An 11,582-nucleotide genomic window follows, 5' to 3' on the forward strand; every position below is an offset into this window, starting at 1 on the left:
AGTTCGCGGAGGGGAAGATTTTCCATCCCCGAACCTCAAATTCAACCCCACCACATATTTCGTCGACTCACAGGCCGCGCATACTTTCAAAGACACATTCACAAAAATGAGGCCGATTCTACTCTCCGGGCACGAGCGTGCTCTTACGCAAGTTAAATACAGTATGTTCTGAACCTTTGGTCGCTTTGAGCGATGGCTGACCCTTGGCGAAGACGCCGATGGCGATATCATATTCTCCGTTTCCAAGGATCACGTTGTTGTAAGTAGATTCCGACGTCGGACCTTGAAAGAATAGCAGTTGATTTGACTACAGTGCGCGTGGTTCTCACATAATGGCGAGCGACTAGGTATGGCACCCTCGTTTCGTCTACTCTGATCTTTACTGACTTCTCCCCAGGCACCTACCACGGCCACCAGGTACATACCTTTCAATCCCTTCAAAGAAATCGAACATCATCTCACATACTCAGGGTGCGCTATGGACAGTAGACGTCTCTCCGAATTCCGAGATGCTCGCGACAGGTGGCGCCGACAACACGATGCGCCTTTGGGAGGTCAAGACTGGCAAGCTATTGAAGACATGGGACTTCGCCACCAGTATCAAGCGTGTGGAATTCTCGCCCGACGGCCGACAGCTTCTCGGTGTGACGGAGAAGCGATCAGGCCATCTCGGCTCGATCGTAGTGTACGACATTGATCTAGATATCGAGGCGGAACAGACGAGTGAGCAGGCTCTGCGGATAGTGTGCGAAGATAGCAAGGCGACAGTTGCAGGTTTCAGCTATGGTGCCCGTTACATCATCGCTGGCCACGAGGACGGCTCGGTCTCGCAATACGACGCAAAGGTATTTGCAATCCACGTTCGATTTACACCTCTGTTAACAAAGACCAGACCGGCGAACTCATCTTCAACACCCAAGTCCACGAGGCTGACATGATGGTCACCGATCTTCAATGGTCGCCCGACCGAACCTACTTCATCACCGCCTCGAAAGACAAGTCCGCCAAACTCCTTACCACCAACGACCTAGAAGTCCTGAAGACATATCAAACCGACACCCCGCTCAACAGCGCCGCTATCACTCCCGTCAAGGACTACGTTATCCTCGGTGGTGGCCAAGCCGCCATGGATGTCACGACCACCAGCGCTCGCCAGGGTAAGTTCGAAGCCCGCTTCTACCACAAGATCTTCATGGAGGAGATCGGTCGTGTGCGTGGCCATTTCGGTCCCCTGAATTACGTCGCCGTGCATCCCAAGGGAACCGGGTACGCCAGTGGAGGAGAGGACGGGTATGTGCGTGTGCATCACTTCGATAAGCCGTATTTCGACTTCATGTATGAAGTGGAGAGGGAGCAGGCGAATCTTTAAAAGTTGTCTTGCGACTCGGAGCATGGAATTGGCGTTCGGTGGCTGGTTTGGGCGGGGATAGCAGCATTGTCTTGCTGGGCAATGGCTGCTTCGATGCTGAGTGGTTTGCTCAGTAGGCCTCTTGTTGGTACAATCACACACTCAATGTGTCACATCTTTTCAATGAATAATAAGTGCTCTATGCTTCGTCGTTCATCAGTGCCCCTATATTCTGACGGAAGTATATGGTGTGGTGGGGAAACCCAGACGCTGCGATCATAGAACTCGACCGGAAATTCGAGACCCTCATTTCAAGTGTTGGGGATTGGCAATGGAAAAGAGACTACAAATTGTACTCGGGTGCAACCGAAAAACTGACTCTTCATATTCACATTGAAGCACCCCTTGACTCCCTCCAAACTCTACGGTCTCAATCTCGCTAATATTTACCACACACTGTCAGGTCAGGAACTGATCATGAATTAGAAAAGTATTAATAGTCAATAGATCGACAGTAAGTAGTCCGAAGATCACACGTGTCGTCAAGAAAAGCGGATACGGATGTCAGGAGTTCATCGGTGGATGAAACTTTTCAATTGAGGACAGCTGCTACGCCGATATAGCCCGGAAGAGAATCCCTATAGTTTTATGCTGTCATACCAAAAACATGCCGTCATGCTTCTGTTCTTCCCCGTGACCCCTGACCTCATATGCCTCGACACATCGCACCGTTCCTCTCAGATCTTCGTCTAATGCCTCATCGACGACGCTCTCCTCTTCCTCGCCTCATCGTGCGCGGACTTGGCCTCGGTGATGCGCTTGTGGAGAATTTGAGCGTACTCATTCTACAAACACGTCAGTATCTAACATTTTCCAGTGTATGGACAGAACTAGAACTTACAGCAGCATCTTTAGAAGCCTCAGCATTGCGGCGCTTGAGTGCGATCCTGTGACGCTTGTGCTGCAGACGCTGGGGAGTGACGAGACGCTGGATCTTGGGCGCCTTGGTGTATGGCTTCTTGCCCTCGCCCTTGGGCTGGACCTCACGTCGGATGACGAACTTGCGAACCTAGATAGAAAAGATGGTACATCAGACTCGATCCATTGCTGAACCGGCGAAGACAATGGAGATAACTCACATCATCGTCCTTGCTGAGACCGAAGAACTTGCGGATCTTGGTGGCGCGCTTGGGGCCCAATCGCTTCGGGTGCACCGTGTCGGTGATGCCGGGGAGCTCCGCGTCGCCCTGCTTGACGATGCTGAGCGCGAGGACAGCGAGATCCATGCCGACGATGCATCCGCGGACGCTCTTGCGCTTGCGCTCGCCGGTGCGGCGGGGACGGTAGCACGAGTGGCCAGCACCGAGGAGGAGCGAGACTCGAGTTGGGTGCATCACACCCTGCTTCATCGGGAAGCCCTGCTTGTCGTTGCCGCCGGTGATCTTGAAGATGTAGCCCTTGAATTCGTCGCCAACGCTGTCGCCAGGGACCTCTGCGCCCATGCGGCGGTCCATGAAGACGCGCAGCTTCCGCTCATCGTCGATTTCGACCAGTTTCTGGGTCCCGTTCGCCGGGAAGGAGATGTTGAGCTTCATCTTGTCGGCGGATGGGTTGTCGTTGGCTCTGCTCGGGAGTCTCGATGTTGTGAGGACTGCAATATTTGCGCGAAGCGAGAAGCGAGAGTGGGCCGGTGGTTCATTTTTCCGGCTTGGCAGCACTTTTCAACCCACTGAGGGGCAGATAGTGAATTACGAGAGTATACTGAAGAACAATAGTTGCTATGGTTGATTGCTAGATTCAGATTTATTAGCCCGAGTTCATGAAGGTCCAAGTCCCAATTTGTAACGAGAAAGAAGTTCGCACTCTCCCACCAGTTTTTCAAACGGTCGTGTGGATACAATTGATTTAGGAGGATGTATATAGACATAAAATGCAATTAATCAAGACATATTCCGAGGCTACAAGAAATTCCCGAAGTGCAAAAAGTCACTCCAGATGCAGCCTTCTGGAGCATACGTGCATTCAGTCTCCTGGGTATCTGTACTCCATATTTACCATGCACCTTCAACTTTTCCTCAAAACTCCGAATCCATGCATAGCTTTCCGTGAAACCCGTAAGACGTAAGAACAGAGTAGGAGGTATGAAAGCCAGCCCTAGCGTCCTTTCTTCCCAATGACTTTTGTGAAACCATCTTCGTCAACCTCTGGCACCGGCTTCACTTTCACGGGGACAAGTGGGGGGGCATCGGTCATGGAGACATCGTCATCCTCGTCGTCCTCCGACTCTTCGTCCACACTGTCGCCTTCCCAGTCCTGATTTGTTTCCACGACTCGAATTTTGCCCTTCTGCAGGGGCTTGTCCTTGTTTTTCAACCATTCCGCATGCAGAGCATCGAACGTCGAAAAGTTGCCTTTGGATATTTCGTCTCTGATCTTCATGATGTTTTGTGCAATCTTGACCTCGCTGTCGGTTTCAAGTCGGACAAGAAAATTGTCCTCTATGGTTTCTAGGAGGACGACCTCGATATCCAACGCATCGGTTCCTGGATCCTCGTCGAACATTTCCGATATACGGCCCGCTAGCCAATCGCGCACATCCTCGCCATCAGATTCTCCCTCTCCGTTTTGGATCGCAGTTTTGAGGTCTTCCCAGTTGTAGAGCGTGTGCCATATGCCCAGCTCCCACTTTTCCTGTATTTGTTCTGTGAATGGGCATTAGTATTGACATGGCTGAGCGATGAGAACGCTTACCTGGAGTCATCGTAGCACCATTAGCCTGGGAAAGCGGTGGGGCAGACATGGCTTTCTCGACGGGGTGGTAGGGTTCAGGTGAAGACTTTAAGGCGGAATCTAAACTTTTATCAAAAATGACGTAGTGGCGCTTAGAGCCCACCGTAGAAACATCCAGATCTACCGCGGGCTGTAACACAATGACACTCTGTCTTCAACTTGAATTATATTTCCGTCATCTTTGTCGCTCCACTACCCACCATCACTTAAACACAACACAACCTTCACCACCGCCTACACACTCCATACACATTTTCACAATGCAGCGACCCCCAGGACCGCCAGTGCCCGGCCAGCAGCCCTCACCAGAGCAAATCCGCGCAATGCAGCAGCAGATGGCCGCCGAGGCGCAACGACGTGGAATTACCGTCCAACAATATATCGAACAACTCAAGACGCAAGCAATGCAGCAGCATCAAGCACAGCAACAGGCACAGGCTCAACAACAAGCTGCCCAGCAGCAACAGCAGGTGCCCATAAAGCCAGGACCCCCCAATCCCGCCGCACTCGCTGTGGCAGGCTTCCTGCGCTCGCAAGACTTGAAACTGAGGACTTGTTTGTTGGATGAAAAGCGGAAGGACATGTTCAGAGGTATGCCCTCTTATACAAACTTGAAAATGGCGATTCACTTACACCTACAACAGTCAAACGAGCCATTCGCGCCCTTCAGTCCCCCGCCTACGAAAAAGCCCGGGAAAAAAACACCCTCCTCCCTGAGGTGAAAGACCGACAAACTGCCGAGAACGCCTTCAAGCTCCTCCCAATGTCCCTTCTTGCGCTCCGCGTCTCGAAAGTCGATCCTAGCGCCGGCCACGAAGGCCACGGCCACGCGAAGACCAAGCGCGTCAAAGGCCTCTGGACAGTCCGCGTGGAGCAGCACCAAGAAGCCAACGACGACCACCACTATGTCTGGCTATACGAGGGATCACAATGGAAGCAGAAGTTGTACGCCCTGAGCGCACTGATCGTGGTCATCGCCGTGGTAATGTTCCCGCTGTGGCCACTGATCATGCGACAGGGAGTGTGGTATCTTAGTATGGGCGCGCTGGGACTGATCGGACTGTTTTTCGGAATGGCTATCTTCAGACTCATCCTGTTTGTGATCACGATGTTTGCGATCCCCCCCGGCTTGTGGCTGTACCCGAACTTGTTCGAGGATGTGGGATTCTTTGATTCTTTCAAGCCATTCTATGGATGGCAGGAGGTGAGATTCAAAGCAGAGTCGCCCTAGACTTGCTGATATTGACAATCGCTACAGGACAAGAAGGCTAAGAGGCCCAAGAAGTCGAAGAAGGGGGCTAATGGCAAGGCCGCCCCTGGATCCGAATCCGCAGAGACTGCCGCGCCTGTCACCGCGGCACCTGTCACGACACCTCAAGCTACGGGCACTGTTCCTGCTGGTACCGCCACTAAGCGCGTGCTGCACGCTCGTGTTGAGGAGGCCGACGATGAATAGGACCGGAAGACCCCCCTATCGTCATTAGCGGTGCATTTGATTCATTAGCGTACGAGCATGGTCGGATAGGGTCTTGAGGCAAGACCGTTGCACTGGTGCAACGTCATTTGAAACCTCACTAGTTCGCAATGCATGGAAGATAGGGACTTCAATTTGATGCACATGGACGGCGTTCATAGGTCGTCTCTCGGGAAAGTATCCGTAGTGTATTATACCATCTTTCGTTTGGAAACTTTCTATTTCGAGAAACTTTGGATGAGTTCCGCCTACTAAGGAGGCCATTTACTTGAGGTTTCGGTTTCTAGTGATGATATCCTCCTCGACGTCAATTGGTTTTCCACGTTATCATCTTTCGTCTATGGTTCGATTGACTGAATCATAAGACAGCGTCATGACCAAGGTGTCCTCAAATCAACAAAACGTCCTCAAGGAACATATCGAGAGGGGGGACCATCTCGAGTTCTCATCACTGTAAAGAAAGCCCATGCCAACTCTTTTGTAAACGTAACAGCTCTTGGAAACACCATCTCCTGAAATCAGATGCTCTGCTACTTCAACACGTTTGAGGACCAATCCGAAGTTATGAAACTCTGCCCCATTAGCTCGCTTTATTGGACGGCTCGCCAGGAGAATGAAGCGCAGAGTCATCCCGGCCGATATGAAGGAGTCCGGCGAAGTGATCAATACATCTGGATGAAACCCTCCGACACGCATGTCTGGGGGAAAATCGGGATGTATCTGCTCCGCTAGACGTAAACGATATTGTGAGCTAGCCTGTTCTCCGATTTCGTCGAGAGTAGCACCATGAGGCAACTTGAACGGTATCAACTTTCCGCGCATTTTGATAGAACCTCCCGCAACCGTGCCGTGTGGGTCAGATGAGCTTAGGTGACAACCAGCCTCGAGGATTTGTAATTCGCTGTCAAGTAAGTCGTACTCATTTCTAACGTAGCAAGAAATCGAATCGCCTTCTATAGAAGCCCAGGACCAAGACGACGGGTTCGAGACAGGTCTCTGTGAAGGTCTAGAACGACGGCCCGAATGTTCTCTCGGCTCCCACAGCAAAGAAAAAGGGAGATCTGATTCCCAGTGGCCTGTCAGGTATTTACCCAAATGGCCTTTGAACATGGAAGCCAGACTAGATACGGCAGGAAATCTGTCCCAGTCGTAGCTGAGCTTTCGCAACGAGTATCTCTCCACTAAATAATACCATAGATTCGAAACCAGAGACTATTCAGACCTCAGTTCCTCCCAGGAGCTTGCCAGCCCACCGAGTTCGTGGAGTGTCAGCTGCATGGTTGCAAAGTGTTCTCTTAAAGTGCTTGAATCGTCCAGACTCCGTCCACGGCACTCACAATAAAGGCCGTCGTTACAATCCCAAACCAGCGAATCTCTAGTAAAATGGACGAAACGGGGTGCAAGCAGCTGTTCCTGGAACGTCCATCCTCTGGATAACAGTGGATGATCGTCAAGACCGAAGTCAGCTTCTTCATGATTCGAAGCAATACGGACGAAGACCTGGAATAACCGACCGTTGATCGTCTTAGATATCTTGTGCATTGGGGGCGAGAGAAGCATTCCATACTATCCTCCAGCCGAGTGTGTCGCACCATGGGTTAAGAAGGAATTTTGAAAGATCGATGCCATCTTTGATGCTTCTCGAGGCCAGTCTTCGAGGTCTCCTTGAATAATACATACCTAATCGACCTTATCGAGAAAACCAGCAAGTCAGCAAATCCTCAGCACATTCGGTCAGGGTCCACTCGCTCTGCTTAGTATCAGGATTTATTACAGCATTAAAGGAAAAGCATAGCTGTTTCCTTAGGTAAATTCATAGATATATGTAAGGTAGGCAATAACCTTGCGGTTAGATCATGGCTCCTCATCCACAACTGGCTCTTTATCCCAAACGGGCTTTCTCGTTTCAAATGGGCTCCTCGTCTCAAACGGGCTTCTTATCCCAAGCTGGCCTTCCGCCCCACTGGCATCATAGTGGCGTTGAAAACGCACAGACCCTCGGATTGCCAGTTTTTGTGATCGGGCGCCTAACGCGCGACAGTAAAGAGGCAGAGCCAGCTGAATTTGTCGAACTTGCCAACGCGAACCTCCAAAGCAATTCACAACAGTCTATCTATAATTCCTCCCTCCTTCAGCTTCATTTATTTTGAGACATTTCAATATTTGCAACACACAGTTCAGCTTTGTCCGCTGCAGAAGTGCCCTCGGGCTTCGCATTGAGGATGCGCAAGCGTGACTTGCTGCTGCCTAGGCGTTTTCGGCCCAACTCTGGAATTTCCAACGCATCGCAAGCCCCGTCATCCGCGGTTCAACTAACGACACCATCGGTTACACCATCCGCATCCTCTACGCAGAGCCTGCAGGGAACCTCTACGACTACAGTAGCGTCTGCGAACGGAGCTCTTGAGCTAGCGATTCAGAGACACCTAGATAAGATCACAGATGCCGAAAAGGAAGCCTTTCGAGAAGCCTCGAAAACCATCGATGAAGAAAACCTACTCTCAAAGGCTCGGGCGTGTGACGATGCCCATAAACAGAGATCATCATTCCGACCCCAAGCTGAGCGCCTCGCGAAGTTCCTAAACCTGCTTAATCGATTTATGGGAGGCATCGCCATTGGCATACAGGCGTATCCGGAAATTTCCTCTCTTGTCGTTGGCGCGGTACGGATTGTCATCGATCTAGCCATTGACTTTGTGGACTTCTTCAGCAAATTGGCTGACATGCTTTGTCAATTTGAAGATTACCTCGAACCGCTTGCAGATTTCGCGAAAGCATCCCAAGACTCTGTGCCCGTGCAGAAAACGGTCGCTAACGTCTACGGCGATCTACTGGATTTCTGCCAGAAGGCGCGCCGTGTCTTCGTGGACACCAACGGAAACAAACGAAAATGGACGTCGTGGAGATTGTTCATGCGGCAACAGTGGGAGCCGTTTGAGACCGGATTCGGTCCTATCAAAATAAATATGCAGCATCATCTAGATGTTTTGCGCCTTGCCGGCCAAGCACTGCAATTACGCAACGACCGAGAAGCTACGCAAGAACGCCGACGTAAGTCATCTTAAAGCCTAGGAGCTTTTTCTATTGGAAAAACTTTTGTGTAACACCGTCATAGAAATGGAGAGGGAAAGCTTCTTGGACTGGATATCTAAGGTCGACTTTGAGAAGGTTCACGATGGTATCTACGCAAAGAAGCATAGAGGTACTGGTGATTGGTTAATTCAAAAGGAGGAGTTTCAGACTTGGTTTAGCAGCTCAAAGTCCTCCTTGTTATGGTGTCATGGAAAGCGTGAGTACCACCCAAGGCTTTATTCAATGTAATATGCTTACTAGAACTAGCTGGTGCCGGAAAATCGGTACTTGCGTAAGTTAATCGGTCTTATCATACTCCATTTAGATTGACTAATAGAGCTATAGATCAAATGTCTTAGAACACATTACTGCCAAATGTGCTTTAGACGAAAATGTCGCTATCTGTTTCGCTTACTACAACTACCGGACTCCGCAGGACTACTCCCAGATAGCAGCGGCTTTGATTAAGCAACTTTGTCGAAGCAAAGACACTATACCTCCTAGGCTGCTGAAGTTCAAGCGTGACTCACTCAGCTCTTCGACAGCTAGCACGCAAGAGTCATTCATCATGCTTACTAAGGAGTTGAACTTTAAGGAGGTATACGTGGTTGTTGATGCGCTGGACGAGTGTCCTCAGCGCGAAAGACATCATATAATCGGTTTTCTCACGGAGGTAACAAAAGCTCTGCAATGCGCGAAAATTTTCATTACAAGTAGGAGAGAGTCTGATATTGTGCGCGCATTTGAAGAGAGTAGCACACCCACAGTCCAGATTCAAGCAGAGAACGTTGCAGCAGACATCGAGGCCTACGTTCGAAGCGAAGTAAAGATGCTCCGGAAGGGCTATTACGGGAAGAGACTCTATGTGACCAGCAATATTCTCGAAGCGAGGATTATTCAAGTCTTGACTAAGAGAGCAGATGGGATGTAAGTGATGGCCTTAAACCAGACTAACTCAGCCCACTAATCATAAAATAGGTTCCTTTGGGTTAATCTACAATTGGAGAGCCTATGTCGAATCAGCGAGGCACAGAAAGACCGACTGGTCGACGCTGCACTAGACACTCTTCCACAGGGTCTCGATGAAACATACACTCGAATCTTGGAGCGAATCGACGACCAAGCGGAGCACATGAAAGAACTAGCGCTCAACTGTCTTATGTGGATAGTTTACGCCAAAAGACCTCTGACAACTCAAGAGTTACAACTTGCAGTTGCACTTGCACTTGCGACAGATGTTAGCTGCCAAAGCCAAACGGACATAGAGGTACACAAGGTCGAGGTTCTCCTTGCATCCTGTGGTAACCTGATTGTGGAGGAAAACAATACAATCCTGCCGGTCCACTACTCAGTCCAAGAGTTCTTTACGATGCGCCCCGGCAAAACGACTCGGCGACGCATCCAGGAGAGCATTTCAGATCCAGGTTTTGTGCACACAAGGCTTGCCAGCATTTGTCTAAGATATATTCAACCTGGAACGTTGACTGAACCGTGTAGTCATTGGACAGATCTTTACTCTCGAATGTCGGATGCCACACTTCTATCATATGCGGCTCACTACTTTGACTATCATCTTTCGCATGGTAAACCTCTTCCTACGGATATCCTACAACTCGTGGAAGGTCTTCTTCGCCAAAGCGGGCCCTTCTTTGCTGCGATTCTCCAGATAAGATATCTTCAGGATCCGTTCAATGACCACAACATTGTTCTGGACTTCGACCCAGTCTCCTTCGTTGTTTCAGCCGATACAATTATATACGGAACCCATCTCTTTGAGATAGATCATATCCGAACGCGTTTGCTGGGTCGTACATTACCTAAGTTTGCATTACATCAAGCGACCTCTGCCGGGTTACTTAATGTGGTTGAGCGATTGATAGAGCAAGGGTGCGATATCGACGAGAGAGATGGAAAGGGTGCCAGTCCGATGCACTCTGCGTCCATACGAGGCCACACAGCCACCGTTGAGCTGCTACTAGGCAATGGCGCCGACGTCAACGCGCAAGGAGGAGGCTACGGCAGCGCGCTCCAGGCAGCCTCGCGGGGAGGCCACACAGCCACCGTTGAGCTGCTACTAGGCAATGGCGCCGACATCAACGCGCAAGGAGGAGGCTACGGCAACGTGCTCCAGGCACCCTCACAGGGAGGCCACACAGCCACCGTTGAGCTGCTACTAGGCAATGGCGCCGACGTCAACGCGCAAGGAGGATACTACGGCAACGCGCTCCAGGCAGCCTCTACAGGAGGCCACACAGCCACCGTTAAGCTGCTGCTAGGCAATGGCGCCAACGTCAACGCGCAAGGAGGATACTACGGCAGCGCGCTCCAGGCAGCCTCGCAGGGAGGCCATACAGCCACCGTTGAGCTGCTGCTAGGCAATGGCGCCGACATCAACGCGCAAGGAGGATACTACGGCAACGCGCTCCAGGCAGCATCAGAGGATGGCCACACGGTCATTGTTGAGCTGCTGCTAGGCAATGGCGCCGACGTCAACGCGCAAGGAGAGTACGGCAACGCGCTCCAGGCAGCCTCGTGGAGAGGCCACACGGCCATTGTTGAGCTGCTGCTAGGCAATGGCGCCGACGTCAACGCGCAAGGAGGATACTACGGCAACGCGCTCCAGGCAGCCTCGCAGGGAGGCCACACAGCTACCGTTGAGCTGCTACTAGGCAATGGTGCCGACGTCAACGCGCAAGGAGGATACTACGGCAGCGCGCTCCAGGCAGCCTCGCAGGGAGGTCACATAGCCACCGTTGAGCTGCTACTAGGCAATGGCGCCGACGTTAACGCGCAAGGAGGATATTACGGCAGCGCGCTCCAGGCAGCCTCTAGAGAAGGCCACACAGCCACCGTTGAGCTGCTGCTAGGCAATGACGCCGACGTCAACGCGCAAGGAGG

General features: G+C 51.3%; 6 protein-coding genes across 6 annotated transcripts in view; 4 read left to right on the forward strand and 2 right to left on the reverse strand.

The window, feature by feature from the left end:
• The first annotated feature begins 56 nt into the window (after positions 1 to 56).
• BDZ99DRAFT_576408 (eukaryotic translation initiation factor-like protein 3 subunit) lies at positions 57 to 1,650 on the forward strand. Its single transcript, XM_033728582.1, has 6 exons — positions 57 to 161; positions 213 to 259; positions 314 to 347; positions 398 to 417; positions 471 to 845; positions 893 to 1,650. Exons 1-6 carry the CDS (start codon positions 107 to 109, stop codon positions 1,367 to 1,369), a joined length of 1,008 nt encoding a protein of 335 aa, XP_033570119.1. The 5' UTR covers positions 57 to 106; the 3' UTR covers positions 1,370 to 1,650.
• A 447-nt stretch (positions 1,651 to 2,097) lies between these two features.
• BDZ99DRAFT_526900 (ribosomal protein S6e) lies at positions 2,098 to 2,943 on the reverse strand (the record flags this gene model as incomplete). Its single annotated transcript, XM_033726185.1, has 3 exons — positions 2,098 to 2,193; positions 2,250 to 2,417; positions 2,488 to 2,943. The coding sequence occupies 3 exons, from the start codon at positions 2,941 to 2,943 to the stop codon at positions 2,098 to 2,100; spliced, it is 720 nt and encodes a 239-aa protein (XP_033570120.1).
• Positions 2,944 to 3,233: 290 nt separating this feature from the next.
• On the reverse strand, positions 3,234 to 4,171 carry BDZ99DRAFT_468495 (uncharacterized protein). Its single transcript, XM_033721257.1, has 2 exons — positions 4,100 to 4,171; positions 3,234 to 4,050 (listed from the first exon to the last, which is right to left on the reverse strand). Exons 1-2 carry the CDS (start codon positions 4,146 to 4,148, stop codon positions 3,503 to 3,505), a joined length of 597 nt encoding a protein of 198 aa, XP_033570121.1. The 5' UTR covers positions 4,149 to 4,171; the 3' UTR covers positions 3,234 to 3,502.
• Positions 4,172 to 4,398: 227 nt separating this feature from the next.
• Positions 4,399 to 5,594, forward strand: BDZ99DRAFT_482377 (translocation protein; the record flags this gene model as incomplete). Its single annotated transcript, XM_033722480.1, has 3 exons — positions 4,399 to 4,729; positions 4,783 to 5,342; positions 5,397 to 5,594. The coding sequence occupies 3 exons, from the start codon at positions 4,399 to 4,401 to the stop codon at positions 5,592 to 5,594; spliced, it is 1,089 nt and encodes a 362-aa protein (XP_033570122.1).
• Positions 5,595 to 7,617: 2,023 nt separating this feature from the next.
• On the forward strand, positions 7,618 to 8,909 carry BDZ99DRAFT_175388 (uncharacterized protein). The gene has a single exon (XM_033713006.1). It carries the CDS (start codon positions 7,835 to 7,837, stop codon positions 8,675 to 8,677), a length of 843 nt encoding a protein of 280 aa, XP_033570123.1. The 5' UTR covers positions 7,618 to 7,834; the 3' UTR covers positions 8,678 to 8,909.
• BDZ99DRAFT_175482 (uncharacterized protein) overlaps positions 8,523 to 11,582 on the forward strand; it is a 3,999-nt gene continuing 939 nt past the window's right edge. The window contains exons 1-4 of the mRNA XM_033713007.1: positions 8,523 to 8,901; positions 8,952 to 8,976; positions 9,030 to 9,611; positions 9,663 to 10,914. Of these exons, the coding sequence (XP_033570124.1) occupies positions 8,730 to 8,901; positions 8,952 to 8,976; positions 9,030 to 9,611; positions 9,663 to 10,914 (2,031 nt within the window). The 5' untranslated portion in view covers positions 8,523 to 8,729. The remainder of the gene's footprint in view (positions 8,902 to 8,951; positions 8,977 to 9,029; positions 9,612 to 9,662; positions 10,915 to 11,582) is intronic.

This window comes from Mytilinidion resinicola (assembly GCF_010093595.1).
Source record: "Mytilinidion resinicola strain CBS 304.34 unplaced genomic scaffold BDZ99scaffold_28, whole genome shotgun sequence".
Classification (NCBI taxonomy): domain Eukaryota; kingdom Fungi; phylum Ascomycota; class Dothideomycetes; order Mytilinidiales; family Mytilinidiaceae; genus Mytilinidion; species Mytilinidion resinicola.